Source organism: Phalangium opilio, unplaced genomic scaffold (assembly GCF_054372755.1).
Source record: "Phalangium opilio isolate 3A_F unplaced genomic scaffold, DU_Popi_V2 ptg000017l_1, whole genome shotgun sequence".
In the NCBI taxonomy this organism is placed as follows: Eukaryota; Metazoa; Arthropoda; class Arachnida; order Opiliones; family Phalangiidae; genus Phalangium; species Phalangium opilio.
The window spans coordinates 9,717,887-9,735,597 of NW_028324151.1; the positions used below are offsets into that span (position 1 = coordinate 9,717,887).

Consider the following 17,711-nt stretch of genomic DNA (forward strand, 5'->3'; position numbering starts at 1 on the left):
CATTGTACAGACTCATGGAAAAAGGAGCCGAATGGAAGTGGGAATTGCAAGAGAAGACAACGTTCAAACGAGCCAAAGATCTGCTCACAAAATCAAACTTCCTCGTCCATTTCGATTCAAGCAAAGAAGTGTTATTGGCGTGCGACGCATCACCGGTTGGAATCGGAGTCGTCATCTCTCACAATATTAATGGACAAGAGTACCCGATCTCATTTGCTTCACGCACGTTATCACCCGCTGAATCCAATTATTCGCAGTTGGAGAAAGAAGCCTTGGCTTTGGTGTATGGAGTCGTAAAATTTCGAGACTACCTTCTGGGACGGCACTTCAAGCTCGTGACCGACCATCAGCCATTAGTCAGCCTTCTTTCCGAAACAAAACCTGTACCACAGATGGCAGCTGCTAGATTACAGCGATGGGCATTACTCCTATCCTCTTACGACTACCAGATCGTCTACAAGAAGGGAAGTTTGCACTCCAATGCCGATGCCTTGAGCCGTTTGCCATTACGAACGAAACCCAGCGATCCACCACTACCGACGGAATACGTCCTGCTAACTATGGAACTGAACAAGGGTCCGGTCACAGTCGCTGATATACGACACGCTACCGAGAAGGACGATATCCTGAGAAAAGTCCTATCCAACGTAAAATACGGCTGGAAATACACCGCTCAAAAATCTACATCCTTCAGACCATACTATTTGAGACGTCACGAGTTATCAACGATGAATGAAGCACTAATGATTGGCCAAAGAGTAGTCATTCCGGAAGCTCTACGACCTAACATGCTAAAGCAACTTCACGATACCCACCAAGGCATAGTTAAAATGAAGTCTCTAGCACGATCGATGTTCTGGTGGCCTGGAATCGACAGTGACATAGCCGAAATGTGCGCCAGATGTCGCATATGCCAATCCTCTGCACCGGAACCATCGAAGGAATTTGCATCTTGGCCACTCGCTACAACACCATGGACCAGAGTCCACTGCGACTTCAGTGGCCCTGTCGAGGGAAAAATGCTCTTCATAACGGTTGATGCTTTCACCAAATGGATCGAAGTTGACGTAGTGACGACAACTTCAACCGATGTTGTCATTCGAGCCTTGCGAACCAAGATGGCAAGATTCGGAGTCATTCCAACCCTCGTGACCGACAATGCATCATGCTTCACGAGCGAGAAGTTCAAAGAGTTCACGTTCATAAATGGCATCAAGCATCTCTCCATTGCACCTTATCATCCGCAATCAAACGGGCAAGCAGAGAGAACTGTACGAACCATTAAAGGATGTCTGAAAAAGTTAAGCTGCGGATTTGATGATGAGATGCAAGCGTTAAACGAAGGTTTAAAGACTTTCAAAAATGGCACGCTCGAGGAAAGACTTGATCGCATTCTAATGACGCACCGAAGAACACCAACTTCTGGAGGCAAATCCCCATCTGAATTGATGCTAGGCAGAAACATACTGTCTCGCTTGGATCTATGTAATCCTCACAATCAGAAGAAAGCGGAAGCTGCAGACATCGGCGTAACGAAGTTTCGACCTGGTGACAGCGTTTACATTCGCAACTACTCTCGAGGTCCCAAATGGATTCCCGGAAAAATCAGCAAGATCATTGGATCAACAATGTACGAGGTCACTAGCGGAAGTCTCACAATGCGGAAGCACCAAAACCAGATCAAGAAACGGCACGCAGAATCGGCACATGACGCAAAATCACGCGAAGACGACGATTGGTACCTATCCTGTGGATCTCCAGCAAACGTCCAAGCACAAAATGAAATCAACGACACACCACAGGAAGTTGACAACAGTGCAGCACCACCAACTCAAGCTAACGAACCACAACCATCTCTGAGAAGGTCACAAAGGACACATACGGACAGTTATACGGTTAGGCTTATAAAAAAAAAAAAAAAGGGAAAAGTGTTGTTATGTACGCGATCTATAAAAAACCAACTGACCTATTATTTAGTCTACTAGCTGATAACAATATTGTATAAATAGTAAGCCAACCTTTGTATCACCATCAGTTATCGACGAGTCTCCTAGTAGCTTAGATCCTCTATTGTATTTTAATCACATCGACAATAAACTATGTTTAAGTTATTTTAACAGTTGTGTCATTATTAATTGAACACAACAATACCCTACCCTAATGAGTGGATAACCCCTCTATACCTTACCCTAATGAGTGAAAAGCGCTATCTTTTTCAATGCTTAAATGATTTACCGTGCATAAAATCAGAGTGAATAGTCCCTCGATTCCCTACTCTAAACAGTGATTAAATTATAACCGTATAAATTTGCTTATGCTGTAATTCTAATATTCCGGCGAATCGAAGAACAGATAGTTTTTAGTGATAATCCCCTCGATGAGTTTACAACATAGACTTATGCCGATGCACACTTATCGCATCTTATAAATTTCTAACACGGACTTATGCCCAGAAACTTTTGAAAGAGAAAGTTTAGTTATAGTGATTACGCATTTTAGTGATTATCCCCTTGAATTACCTTTAGCAATGCTAAAATGATCAAACGCATAACGCTCATTTAACACTATGTTAGCTCTATCTAAACCCACATTTGAATTCACCGCCAAAACGTTCCAGTCAAACATAACATAGATGACGATAGCTACCAAACGAGAACGAAACACATGAGGAGCGCGGTAGGAAACGGGGAAAATCGTTATCTATTTAATTAGCACATACATAAAAAGAAAATGAATATAAAAACCCCAAACATACAAATTCATAAGTATCCGACCCCACAGATAAAAATTCAAAAGTATCCGACCCCACAGATTAAGAGGTACCCCACCCCACATCACCCCGACATTTTAGAGATAAAAATAAATGATAAAAAACTCGGAGTTTCTATCAAGTCTCTATGGTTCAGTTGGTAGAATGTTTGTCTACTACGCCAGCGACCCGGGTTCGATTCCCGGGTCTGACCTCAAAAGACTTTAATTAAAATTAAATCTCTAACCGAGCCCAGTAACCCCTATGGGTGGGTTGTGGTAATATGAAGTTCCTTTTAAGCTAAAATCTGACGATAACGAAGCGACAACCCCGGCCACTACTACTACGACGGCTAACTGTTTTAGTGGCGTCTACTAAATCGAACCTTTTACCTCTCACGTCAACCAAACCCGTAGGGGTAAGAGGTTCGATTTAGCAGACGCCACTAAATCCATGGCGGATGACGCAGTAGTCCTCGTTTTTAAGACTAATTAAATGCTAATTATTTTGTAATAAGAGATTATTAATTTTTTTTCAATATTTTTCCAAACATTTTATTTTACTAAATAAGAAATATACAGGGTGGTTCAAAAAGGGTATTAGGACCGAAGTATAGTGGATTCTATGGGTAATTTTGATTGGAAAAATTTTCTATGACAAAAAAGGCACCCTAAACAAGTTATGATCTGAGAGTTTTACAGATGACCCATTAAATTTAAGTAAGAAACTGAACATACAATGCTAAGGAAACTAAGGGATCATCCGTAAAACGCTATAAACATAACTTTTGTTAGGTGTCACTTAAACAATTTCATAGATGGTTTTCAACTCAAAATCGTTCTTAGAACTATAGATGTGAGTAGTTAAGTACCGTCCGTAACTTACCGGTAATTTAAGAAATACCACCATAAATTACCGCTATACATCATAGCGTTGGTGAATGGGGAAACCGAATAATACGTAATTCCTTTTTATTTTACCTCTGTCGCTATGACCCGCCTCTTCTTTCATAGCCCTCCGTTTCGTGGAAGGGGGTCCGGGACTTTGACGCGCGCCCTCGTTACTCAGTTCTCCATTCCTACTTCTAAAATTAAATCTATCCCTGGTGAATCTAAGTGCGACTGCCTGCCTATTTTAATTCGGAGTCCAGTTGTTCCTCAATTTCAGATAAGTTCGAGATGTTTAAAGCAGCTAAACTAAGTATAAAGAACTCACAGTTCAATTAGCTGCTTTAATTGACATACGGTTAAAATAAATTACCATAAATTACCAACAGAACGATAGTTCTCTATTTTCTTCAGATTTTGGGAAGAAAAAATCTCTACTGTTTTTCGATCCTACGGTTTCCTACCACCCTTTGAAAAGGAACACCACCTACAAAACACGATTTCTTTTAAAATTTAACATTTATTACCAACCTTACGGCGTGTAATCGACATTTCTCGCACAAAAAAAACCTGTTCCAGAAGTCATTGTAATGCAGTGAATCCTTTAATTTCTTCCTAGTAAATAGGAAAACAAAAACATCTCTGTAAAAATATGCCAAGTTGTTTGGCCGTAAAAAGAAGTGAGATCTAAAATACGGCCAAGTTATTATCTCCAGGTGAACCAACATTTTATTCGACTTAAAACTTCTCAAGAATGTTTTTCTGTCTTGGCCATTAGCATTTCAAAGATTCGTTTAATTCTAGATATGGATCGAAATTAAAATATTAAATCAAATTGGTTAAATATTCTTGAATAGCCTTTGTGGTTAAACTTGTAACTTCCGTTCTTCACCTTCACGGGCGCAAAGAAGAAGGATGCAAGTTTGGAATGCTAATGGCCAAGTCAAAAAAACATTCTTGAGAAGTTTTAAGTCGAATAAAATGTTGGTTCACCTGGAGATAATAACTTGGCCGTATTTTAGATCTCACCTCTTTTTACGGCCAAACAACTTGGCATATTTTTACAGAGATGTTTTTGTTGGGATTTCACTCCTTTTTGTACGTGCATGTTTTTGTAGATTTATAGAAGTAGGATTATGAAGTGAAATAAACATTTGTACGAATCAAAACACGCTTAGAACCATTTCAGACGAAATGAAAAGGAAATGAGTAAAAAATTTATTTACTAAAACATTAAGTAAAAAACATAAATTTTACAATAAGAAAGAATCATATTAGTAAAAAATATTAATATTAAAAGACGAAAAAATTAAATTATAATGTCCTATTACGAGGGGATCTAAATTATAAAACCCCCATTTCAGGGGCTAACAGGGGAAAATTCCCGCTTTTGGGACTTTTTCCGTTCTTTGTATGCTAAGTCCTACTTGTATGCCAAATTTTATCATTCCCGCAACACCGGAAGTGCCCAAGAGGTTTAGATGATGACTCTAATTCTAAACCCCCATTTCAGGGGCTAAAAATGGAAAACTCCCGCTTTCGGGACTTTTTCCTTTCTTTGTATGCTAAGTCCTACTTGTATGCCAAATTTTATCATTCCCGCAACACCGGAAGTGCCATAGAGGTTTTGATGATGTTTTGGACTTTTCCCTTTGCTTGTATGCTTAGTGGTACAAGTATGCCAAATTTCATCATTCTAGCACCACCGGAAATGCCATAGAGGTTTTGATGATGTGTCAGTCAGTCAGTCTCATAATGTGTCATTTTCACATTGGATTATCACAGAAACCAAATGAGTTAGAAAGCTGGAAGTTTGAGGACTTTCTAGGATTAACACTGTGCCCTTGAGGTGCAAATATGAGTGGTGTACTATTCCCCAGTACCGAGTTAAGAGGGGGTGAAAATGAGGCTGAAATATTTCGGGTAAAGGATTGCTGGTAGTGCACGACAACTTGGCGGGTGCACTGCCGTGCACCCAGATAGTGGGTGCTTTGATGAAACAAAATTTGTTGTATCAGTAAGAAGAGCAGAATCTAGACTGTCAAGGTCACTCGAAACTTCACAGTGCACTGTTAAGTGGGCGGGGATGTGAATAAGTTGTATTCGCTTACGTTCGCAAAACATTACCGCTTTGCTCGTCCACTTTGTAAATACAAAGTCCATGGCATTGCACGAACATATTTTCAGTTTCTCTCATTTGCAATTTGTATGCGCAATAACTGAAATTTATATATAAATTAAGAACGAAAAAGGTTAGGGACATCACTCTGTCATACTCATACCGTATATTCTTGGCTGAATTAGTTAAATTCTTGCTCTCTGAATTTCCCGCTAGATTTTTATCCGCGTACTCATCAGCTGTTTGTAGTTTTTAATTTGAATTATGAGCATGGTAGTAGACTCTTAAGTGGAAGGCGGCTTAACGCGGATGGAAATCAACTAGGCGTGTCGTCTCGCCAGCTTCAAGCCTTTTAATACCAGTATTTACAGTTAATAGCTAGCAAAAGATGTACCGTCGAGATTATTTGAATAAAGAAATAACAATTTTTTTTTTGCAAGGCAATTTTTCTTTCCGTCGCTAGCACCCAGTTCCCAACTCAACAGCTTCATAGTATATTAATTTCGATTATTTGGTGCAACGTGCCGTGGACTTCATGTTGCTACAAAGGGAGGATGGAAACGCAATGTTTTATTGCTGATATGTCCTAAGTTCCTAACAGAAGGAAATGTCTACTAAACTGAGATTCCCAAGTTTTAAATCTTTCGCCCGATTATAACTTACGTATGACACATGGACTTAATTTCCAACTGAGCTGTTCAATGATGGATTCCAGAAAACTATATTTTGAAAAACTTTTTTATTTTACTTTGCACTAATTAAGGCACGAAGAAATGTTTGCTGAAAGTATATATAATTTTAAAGCCTGTGTTATGGGAGGGAAGACTCGTTCTGGAAAGGAGGAGGTAAAAAAAGCAACGACAACAAAAAATATGAGGCAGATACCTCATGCAGAGGCGCGCAACTTTCACGCGCAAGCTGTTGGTGAAGGCGTGCATCACGTGATCGTTGTTGGAAACGAGGGATATTCGAAATTATAAACACGCTCACTTGAGCGCATCCACGACAACGTATGCTCTCTTGCCGTGAGGGGGTAGCGGTAATCATGGAAATCGGGGAACGGCACAGTACCGTTTTATGAACGGGGGACGTATAACACGAGTTTATACTAGGAAATCCTTTTTGTGAAATCCACTTCTGACTCAACTAAAATTTCGAAATTTTATGAAAAGTGGATCTTATTCGTACAACATTTTAACAACGAAAGCTTTTCAGCCTTCTTTTAAAAACTTGAAAGATCCATTTTTGTGATAATTCTTAATGGTTCTTGGTGGATAAATTTTATAAATCTATGTTCAATATATCACATTCCTTAAAAGTATAAGCCTTTTTGAAAAACCGATCTGGAAAAATCGTTGCTGGGAAAAACAGAGATGGACGCAAAGAGGGTAGAAAGAGGGGGAGTAGAAAGCTTGGCTGGAGTGTTCTCGCTTCGAAAGTTTACCTCTAAGCTTCCGGTGTGCGCGCGCATCTATCTCTGCCCTCTTATTGGTTGAAATTCGGTGAACCGGATATTAGGAGGAAAATATAACAATTAAATAAAAAAGAAAAGCGGGAACACCCAAAATGTCTTGCCAAAGCTGCTAGCTTCAACTCCCCCTCTTTCTACCCTCTTTGATGGAAGGCATTCATCCCTCCCGCGTGAAACGACTTTTTTTTTAAAAAAAAGTTATTTTTCTTTATATGACATTTCCAAACAGTTGTATTCAATGAATTCACACTCAAGCATCTTTTGGAACGTTTAAGTATAGCTTTAGGTCGGGCAAGAATAATATAATTGACTAGCTTTCGAGTTTTCAGTTTACCCTTTTTGATTTTTGGTCTAAATAGTTATGGCTGCGTTGGATAATGAAATCCTAAATACAAGTACAAAAGGATGGATATAGGATGACTAGCTGTTACCCGCGGCGTCGCTCGCGTGTAACTTCCATCAAAATACAAAGAATGGGTAGATTTTACTGATGACTAATATTTTTGTAGCACCGTAGGAGCGACGGCACTCGGCGTTGCCTGTCAGCCCGTCGGGACATTTTTATTTCTTTTCACATTCCATAAAGAAGGGTTTTTTAGTTTTTGGCCGCCATTTAAAAAGATGGCAACAAATCGAACCCAAAAGACCATTCAGCCCGTCTATAGGTTAAAGGAAATCCGCGTACTAAATATATGTGAAATCGGTTGAAACGCGCGGACTTTGATGCATAGAGAAGATTTTTTTACATTTCGGGGCGCCATTTATTAAGATGGCGGCGGATTGGAAAAATCTTTCTTTTTACGCGCCTACTACTTATGAGTAACGTTCCTGCAAATTTTCAGCCTTCTAGGGCAAGCGGTTTGGGCTGGGCGTTGATTATCAGTCAGTCAGTCAGTCAGTCAGGACTTTGATTTATATAGATATAGATAATATTATACCTTTAAAACGAAGCTGAGAATCTATTATGGACATTAAGGTGAAAAACCCCGGAAGTAGTGGGCTGCCAAAGAGGAATTTCAAGTTATATTACTCTTTAAGCCTCGGCGATCAAGTTTTAAGCTCCAATATATTTACCTTACAAATTTGAACCCTCTTTTCGAGAAAATAGGAAAATAAGCTATCGGTTCGTGGCTGGGAATGAAACTAGAGAAACAGGCCGCATTTAAGCCGCTTTGGTCCCCCTTTATTTCAAGTTTCTCTGTTTCCTAAAGCTGCCACGTGATAAGAGAGATTAAAGAAAAAAAAGTCGGAAATGTGTCTTTACTAAAGAGCGCAAAGGTCTTAATTATAATGATGATTCCAAGAAGCGTTTTTAAATCAATTATTTTTTACGAGGATTTTATTTAATGAAGTATATTCAACTGAAGGTCGAACTGGTGAATTTAGACGTCCAATAAAATTGCCTCCGATATTATAATAGGAGTTTAGTTCGTGATAAATTTTACATTTTATGTTAATTGATAACACAAGTGATCAGTGATTTAAAATTCGTGAGTACATGCCACAGCGGCTACTATAGGCTTGAGCGGATGCGATTCCGTGTCGAATGAAATTTATCACGAGATTTGATAAAATTTGCGCGAGACCGTGGCGCGAGACATGATGAAGCGTCCCACGATATACATACACCGTATACATTTCTTATAAAGCGACTCGAGTAATTAAGACTTTGCTCCACGGTATTACAAATAATGAAACTCCTTCCAAAGTTAATATAGTACGAGGATTGATGTCGTTAGTTATTAAAAATGAAATAGAGAAGTCGTTTTGAGAAGGATGATCAAAAGAGGTTTCAAGTGTGATGCTCTGAAATATAGTAGAAGGTAAGGACGAGTGGATTTTTACCTCTCCGAGAGTCCGAGTGACGTATGTCACGGAGAGGTTCTGTACCTAACGTGTCTGTCGGTGTTTTGAGTTAACTTCTGCAATTGCTTGTCAATATAGAGAATTAATTGCATATCTAGCTAAATAAGCTTGTAGGTAGTCCTTCTCTTGGCTCAGAGAGGTGATATTTTGGTTTTCCCAACTTGTTCTTAAATTATTTAACAAATATAATTGATATTAATCATTATGTTTATCGTTCAGTGACAAATTAAAAGCACGGTCTTAAAATAGGCGCGGCCTAAGTAGGTAGTCAAAAGAGTCCTCAAATAGTATTTCACTCCCCCTTTTTCCCCTTTGCCCTTTCATATTATACTAACACCTCTTTTGTTAGGGTCTAGAGCCTTTATATTAAGCTAGTATGGATGGGTTTAGCACCAAGAATCGAAGGCATCCATTTTCGGATTAAAGCTTGCATTTTTGGACAATTATATTTGCCATTCAAATTTGGATTACTTTTTTCAAATTAGGGTAGTCATTGGACTCATTTTTCTAACAGTGGACTGAGAGAGGTAAAATTTTCCTTTCCCAACTTGTTAATTTGTTCATCTACTAAAAAATAATATATTTTACCTGTAAGCTAAAGTCTCTTTTTCGAAAGCAAACTTGTACAGGTAGCGTTATAACTCTGGCATATTGTTTTGATGTGAGAGGCTCAGTTACGTGTCTAGTAGTTGTCTAGATGTAGGAGTTTATTGCATATGATACAAAACGTGTAAACAAAGGGAATCGTTTTTATTATTCAAAGTAGTATATCAAAATATTTAGAGGACGCTACCAAAGTTTAATGAAAATTGTACCATGACGGTAGCTCTAAGCGGTAAAACTCTCCTGGAATGGTCAGACTACGCTTTCATAGTCTTCATACTTGGAACCTGCGTTGGTCTTAGCTTATACTTCAAGAAACGAAGAAGTATAGAGGAAAGAAAAACTGGCGGCAGCAAGCTATCCGAATTTCTATTGGCCAATCGCAGTTTATCAGTACTACCCGCAGCATTTTCCATCGGAGCTACACTGATCTCACCAATAACTCTGACCGGACATTCGGGGGATATGTACGTGTATGGCGTACAATACACATTCTTTCAAATCTCTACGTTTTTCGGGATTCTAGTTGTGGCTTTCACTGTGGTACCGAAATATCGACGAACCAAATACGTCAGCGTTTTTCAGGTGAGCAAGAAAATACATACTTAAGATCAGGTGCACTTAATAAAGTGAGATGTATTGTAACATCTCCTAACCCTTACGAAAATGTATGATCAAATATTGATCAAAATTGGGCCGATCAAAACATTGGCAGAATTTTGATTACAGGAAATCCAATCAAAATTTGTTCAAGGTCTGAAACATTTCAGAGCAACGTTATCGCGGCCATAACAAATTTTTAATTTTATATCACCTTTATCAAGTCTCGATTTCCATTTGATCAATTATACTAATTTCATTGACAGAGATATCATCAAATAGGGATCAAATTTATTTTGTAGGCAGAGATGTCAGCCCCTAAGGACATTTTTTTATTACTTTTCACGCGGACATTATTCAATAATGAAAGGTTTTTAAATTTCTGGCCGCCATTTAAAAAGATGGCAGGTTAAAGGAAACCAGTGTACTAAATATTTGTGAAATCAGTTGAAACGCGCTGACTTTATTGCACAGAGAAGATTTTTTACATTTCTAGGCGCCATTTGTTAAGATGGCAGCGCATTGTAAAAATCTTTCTTAGTACGCGCCTACTACTTATGAGTAACGTTTCTGCAAATTTTCAGCCTTCTAGGGCAAGCGGTTTGGGCTGGGCGTTGATTATCAGTCAGTCTGTCAGTTAGTCAGTCAGTCAATCAGTCATTCTGTCAGTCAGGACTTTGATTTATATAGATATAGACTAGCCGTTGTCCGCGATTTCGCTCGAGTGAAATTAGTATTTTAATAGAAATGTTGTAAGAAACGAGTAGATTGCCTTAAAATATACACTCTCAAATTTAACTTTCCGAAAAAAGTATCGTAACAAACATGCAGTGTAATTAAAGCCCACTCGATCACGCTTTCGCTTCACGCGATGTAGAAGCACCTCTAAACTATTTTTTCCTATGTAAATGCGGGTATCGTGGATTTTCCGATTTTTACCTCTCCGAGTGACGTATGTTACGGAGAGGTTCTAATTTCGACGTATCTGTCTGTGTGTGTGTGTCTGTCTGTCTGTTGTTACAGCCCAGGGGACCGCGTTCGCAGGTTGCTAATCGGAGCAAATGTATTCTCAATTTCCCGAAAATTTGGAAAATTGTATTATATAACACTATAAGTAATAATAATATTCCTAACACAAAAATTGCCAATAGGCCGAAACCGCGTCGAAAGGGATTCTATCCAATGGGAGAACACCTTTAGGCTAGGGTATCTTTCCTCCCGCTAGCTCTGCCCTATGATCACGCGGTACAGTTTCACTCCTTACACTGTCGGTGGTGTAAGTTTCCAGAAAAAAAGCTTAAGACCAACAGGTTGTTATTATGGTACTTTCAAGCGACCTTGCTCTTGTATAGACCTTTATAAGAGAAAAATTCAAAAAGGATGCCTCATTGGCAATCGAGGAGAGTTTGTTCTTTAAATTTAATTCTCGTGCTTCAACAGTTTCATAGTAACAGAAGTAAGATGAGACTAGAAGTACTGAGGTAACCAAATTCTTCACTTGGCGAAAGTGAATATTCTTGATAACACACAAACGTTTGGCCCTCTGGTAGCGGTTTCTGAATTTTCCCTCCAAAACGTGAGACGCTCGTGGCGGTAGACGGCCGAACTAGATTCAAGCACCCGCGTCCGTGTTCCGCGGCTTTAGGTTGAGGGGATGGGGTAGGAAATTTTTTTGAGCTCGACCAATTTTTTTCTCTCTAGTGTAGGCGCGATGGAAGCGGCATAAAATCCTCAAATTTGTTCACTAGTGCCAGGATCTACTACCAATGCTAGAGCTCTTTTCTTCTAGTCTCATCTTACTTCTGATAGTAAGAGTATACACTAAAGGGAAGATGCTCACGGCAGTAATGTCTCATAATTTGATACCATGATGGGCGACAGACCAGTCCTCTATACAAATAATTCAGTTATAGCTATTTAATGATGGATAATAAGCTTATGGTAATACTTGTAGTCTACACTTTCCAAATTTCACGATTTGGATCATTCTTTACAGTTATTAGAAGATCGTTTCGACGGCTGCGTTCGGCGTTTGTTCTCATGCATTTTCATTGTTTACAAAGTAAGATCTCTTAAACTGTTCTTCCCAATTTTTCTAAGCTTTAGAATATTAAGAAAATCCCATCAGGGATTTTCTATTTATACTCAATCCGAAATCGTAATGTTAAACTCTATGGAGTTTAACATTATGAGGTGGAAAACTTTTTGCGAGTTAGACCCTTTTTAATATATTCTAGCTCATGTATTTGGGTCTTGTGTTGTATATTCCTGCCCTTTCATTGACCACTTTGACACCTTTCGATACTCGACTCACAGTTTGCATCTTAGGGCTCGTCTGTACTGTCTATAGCTCTTTCGTAAGTATCCGTAGTCTTACCAAGTAGACGATCTGTACCCACGACCACTATTACAACACGAGGTTGTGATATAACTGGTGTCACCCAACTTGATGAAAGATCTAAAATTTGATTGAAAAATTTCCATGAGATTTTACATCTTTTAATATTTGTTACACCATTAAAAAAACCTGTCTAAAATTTTTATTTGGAATTTTTAATGAACTTTGCTATTTACCAGTGACATAATGGAATTTCTCTATATCATCTGGCTGTCATCATTAGAATATTGTATTTTACTGTAAAATTAAAATTATTATTATTATTAATTACGCAGGGTGGTTTCCGAACCGTAGTTTGGACGGATGTCTTACAGTTCCTCCTTCTGTCCACTACCCTACTCATGGTTATTTTCCAAAGTCATGTTCGGGCAAACAGCTTAACCCACCTCTGGCATAAATCCATGGATAATGGTTTCCTCACAGCTATTTTGTAAGCACTAGTTCTTTAGCTTTTACAACAATTAAGCAATGGTAGTCAACTTGACTACTATATGTCCTTATGTGCAACCCTGGTTCCATTCGGACACATGGGACAGATCTGGTTTATAGTGAATTCAAATTTTCAGTTAAAGGGTATGAGAAGCTTCATTTGAAAAACCTCTGATTTATATAGCAAAAGATAGAATTAATTACTGTGAATTCAGAAATATCAAGCTTTTAATTCTCCGATTTCTAATTATTTGGCAATATGCATTTGAAAATGCTTCCTGTGAAATTATTTAAAATCCACTTTTTAAAAGTCTTTAAGAAAGGCTACAACGTTTTCTTGTTTTTGACGTCACGCACGCGAGATGGTGCCACTCTCTCCGCTATCAAAGCATAGACAGAGCACGAGACGGGTATAGCTCGCGCTCGCGCTAGCTTGTATAGGTGTGCCCGTGTGATGTCATAAACCAACCGAACAAGCTGACAAGACAAAATAATTTATATATCGAAGCTGAGTTTTCGTGATTTTCCAATGGATTTTAAAAATAGAAACTTTGGTTCAATTATATTAAAAACTTTATATTTTGAAAGTAGAGACTTGAAAGTGTAATATAATACCACTTTCGTGCTAAAATATGATATGAAATTGTAAATTCCCATACCCTTTAATTTCTAGCTTTATCTTAGCTCTAACTCAAGTTAAGGATTTACATTGATCTCACAACAAGGAAAAACTAGTCTGTCCAAACAACAGGTTTAATTGTATGCAAATGAGAAGGTACAAAAGAATATTGGGGAATATGCCTGAATGAAACAAAATGTTTTGAAGAACAGTCCTATAAGATTACCCTTAAAACTTGGCCTCAAATTACAACCTCTCATCTGTTTACTAAACACGGCCTCAACGTAAATGTTCGATGTGTTTACCATTGTGGTGGAGGCACTCTTCAAAATTACTGTCCATATCTTGCAATACATTTGCAAGCACTAAACTCATGACGCAGGAAGTCCAAGTAAATGTCCCCAGTGATGTTTTCATCGGAGAAGGGTCCGATAATTCGGTTACCAAGAATTATCACCCATTTGGCGTCGCCAGGGGCTTTTTAGAGGCGCTTGAGCCCCCTGAAAATTCTCTGAAGCCCCTCCTAAAATTTCTTAAAAGCGCCCCCTTATATTTACTAGTGCTGTGCGAGTACTCGATCGAGTATCGAGCCGAGTACACGACTCGATACTCGATAAGAGATTTCCTGAGACTCGAAAAAGTTTCGAGTATTAAACCAAGGCGCGATGGGATGTAATAGCTATAAAAATCTACTAGAAAGTCACACATATTGGTTAACAGACGCAAGTTTAGTGCTTATTGGGTAGTTTAGATCATAATAGCAGTGTAATGTAGTAGGGTAGTTGCTCCTAGCTGGTTCAATAGTGGAAGTAAAAATAATAAAATACGGTTAATAATAGCGTTGACTATTATTATTATATTTTTATTTTATTAATTCATTATTTTTTTTTAAGTTTACCTTAGTAATTTTCGTTTGGGACTTTGCGCGAAGTATAACAATGGCTAGTGACTTAGGTGAGGAATGAGATTCCGAAGAAGATATTGATAAGGAATTAGTTTGTTAAATTTAAAGGGAAGAAGACTAATGCTGTCTGGGAATTGTTTCAAGTAGTTGTCGATGATCAAATTTACACTAAATGCCTATTATTTGAGCGATTAATTAACAGAAAGTGCTGAAATACTGAAAAACCAATACCCAATTACTCGATAAATACTCGAAACAAATTTTCCAACTACTCGATACTCGATTCGAGTACTCGAGACTCGGCTCGATACTCGTCAAGGGAAAATTTCAATACTCTAGGCTCGACTCGAAACCAAAAATTCAAGGCTCGCACAGCCCTAATATTTACCGAAAGCCTCTCCTAATTATTCAGTTGGGGTGAAATGAAGTTTTTACTATATGAAAGTGAAATACACATAGAAACACTATTTCATATTTATATCATCTAGAGCGTATGTGTACAGTCGTAACAGTCTATTCTCATGATTTTTCTATAGCATAGCTACCCTACACCGTCCCAAGCACTGAGGGCAACATCTTCCCCTTTTTGCCTCACTCGCCTGCCTTCCGAAGCCAAGTCTAAAAAATAACTTCTCCCCGTCCTCTACCCAAAGAGGAGAGAAAGAGGGAGATGGAAACGCGCTTTATAAAATCCGCCGAAAAATGGGAAAATAGCGGGGTAGTAAAAAAAATTTCGGTACGTTTAGTTTTAGGACGCACATCCTTTGCGCAGGGGTTAATTGACCTCCTCGCCTTTTCTCTGTCATCCCCTACGTCAACTGTGCGCGAGAAAGCAGCGCTCAGGCGCCGCGGTGTACCGTAGATTTACTCCCGTTTTCACCACGCACGGCTGCCTATACTGATCTCTCTCCCTCTCCTTCTTTCTCTCCTCTTTGCTCTACCCACTAAATTACCGAGGATCTCCGAATCTAAATTTAAATTTTGCAATTAACTGCCCCCCTCAGTTAAGCACGCCCACTAGTCACACTCGAGTTTAGTCTAGTCCTGATATAGTCAATGTCAAGTTATATTCAAACATTTTAACAGTAATAAAATTAATTTATGTGATGCGAAAGCTTTTGTGATAAAACATGCGTTCAGTCCATAATTACTTTTCCTTATTTTATTACTCTAATATTTGCATTATAGACAAGAGGGTGTCATGATAAAAGTGATGTGTTTTGAAAAATTGGAAACACAATACTTTAGGGAGGGCTTAAGCCCTCCTAAATTCGAGACCCTGGCGACGCCACTGTTGACACCCAAACATTTAACTTACGTCGCATTTGACGGTAATGGTGTCATCACCAGTTGGAATAGGTTGACATTTTTGTAAGACACGAAATAAAGGTCTGTAGTGAGCAATTGTAACAGTACGCCTGATAAAAAGACAAATTCTGTAAAAAAACCATAGCAATAATTACACCAGCGTAACTTTCATCCCATTTATCGATTAATGGACATATCCTGTAACAGTATTTTATGGACTATCCCTTTAAACTGGCGCTCCCCCTTTATTTTCCTAACCTGGCTGGTTTTAAAAATTCTACCCATGACGTCAATGATGACGTCAACTAAAAACCAGAAGACCATCAACATCGTGAAGATGGACCCACGAGTGGTCCACGTGTTTGTGCGCGAAAGAGAAACGCGCTCGCGCTATAAAAAGGGTCCCCGACCTTTGTTAACTCGCTCTCTCTGACTTTCACCTTGGTCCTGCTTGGTTGGACTCTGTCGCTGCAGCCCTCGGGCGTGGACCCTTCGGGGCCACGCCGCGGTTTTTATCGTTAAGTCTCCGGACTTAAACTTAATCAACGCGCCGGTACCTGGACGATACTACATTTTCGCGCCGGACGCTTTTGAGCCGGTTTCATCAACATTTTCGTAAATATAAACTCGAACTATTTATTTTATTTAAATTAAACCCAGCCATTGTTAGGATTCATTTTATTTTCATTAATACTATTTTTATGTTTAACTCAATGACGACAGTTTAATATGTTTAAAAGCATTAAGCTTTATTTAATTTATTATTTCTTTTAAAATGATTTATCCCCTAGACATTAATACGAACTAGTGTTGTAAATTTTCCGGAAAAATAAAACGCGGAAAATTTTCCGGAAACTTTTCCGGAAAATTTTCCGCAAAGAGGAACATTTTCCGCTAATCGGAAAAATATAAAACTAGCAATTAAGTGAGCTTTGAGTCAATTTATCAAACTTTTGAAGATATTTCGATAGCTTCTTCAGTTTTGTTGTCCTGAGTTCGAAATTGATATAATAGATACATTTTAAAATAGAAACTGCAGCCTTTTTATATAATTGAATTACGAATTTGACTAATTACACCTCGCTGACTTACCAAATGTAGTTGCATATCATGAGATGACTCATTTTTCGTGCAGTTAATTTTAAAACTTTTCAATACAGATGGGGAACACTTTTTGCACATACCAGATGAAAAGTGGCCTTTCATTCACGTTGCGTTATTTGCATAACATTGTTTACAATATATATATTCTCCAGTTATTTTGCCATCTTTAGTAGATTTATTAAAGTACCGCTAAGTATTAGTGGTTGATTTTCCCATAATTTGTGACTTTAAACAGGGATAACAAACAATTTTTCCCCCTCCGAATTCACCGAAAACAAAATAATGAATGTTTTGAAAAGAAAGGCAATTGAAAAATTTTAAAGTTTTAACATTTTAATTGAGAAACCGGTAGCGGAAAAATACGGAAAATTTTCCGGAAAAATATAGCTCGGTCATTTTCCGGAAAATTTTCCGACTTACAACTCTAATACGAACCAATTTAATAAAGTATAAATTACTTAAGTTCATAATTATTTAAGATATCTATGATCATTACTTATTATTTTATAAAAACTGTCTCAATCCTTATTGTAATTAATGGCTAAGCACTCTCTTAGAGGAACCCAAGGCATAGATTCACCAATGACAGAGAATTTTACGCACTGTGCATTAATTGACTTTTATTGTAGTTGGGTTGAAGGGGACACGACCCGG

General features: G+C 38.3%; 1 protein-coding gene across 1 annotated transcript; it reads left to right on the forward strand.

Moving 5' to 3' along the window:
- The first annotated feature begins 9,797 nt into the window (after window positions 1-9,797).
- Window positions 9,798-12,679, forward strand: LOC149703020 (putative sodium-dependent multivitamin transporter). Its single transcript, XM_089867167.1, has 3 exons — window positions 9,798-10,280; window positions 12,292-12,357; window positions 12,533-12,679. Exons 1-3 carry the CDS (start codon window positions 9,909-9,911, stop codon window positions 12,677-12,679), a joined length of 585 nt encoding a protein of 194 aa, XP_089723293.1. The 5' UTR covers window positions 9,798-9,908.
- Window positions 12,680-17,711: the final 5,032 nt, after the last annotated feature.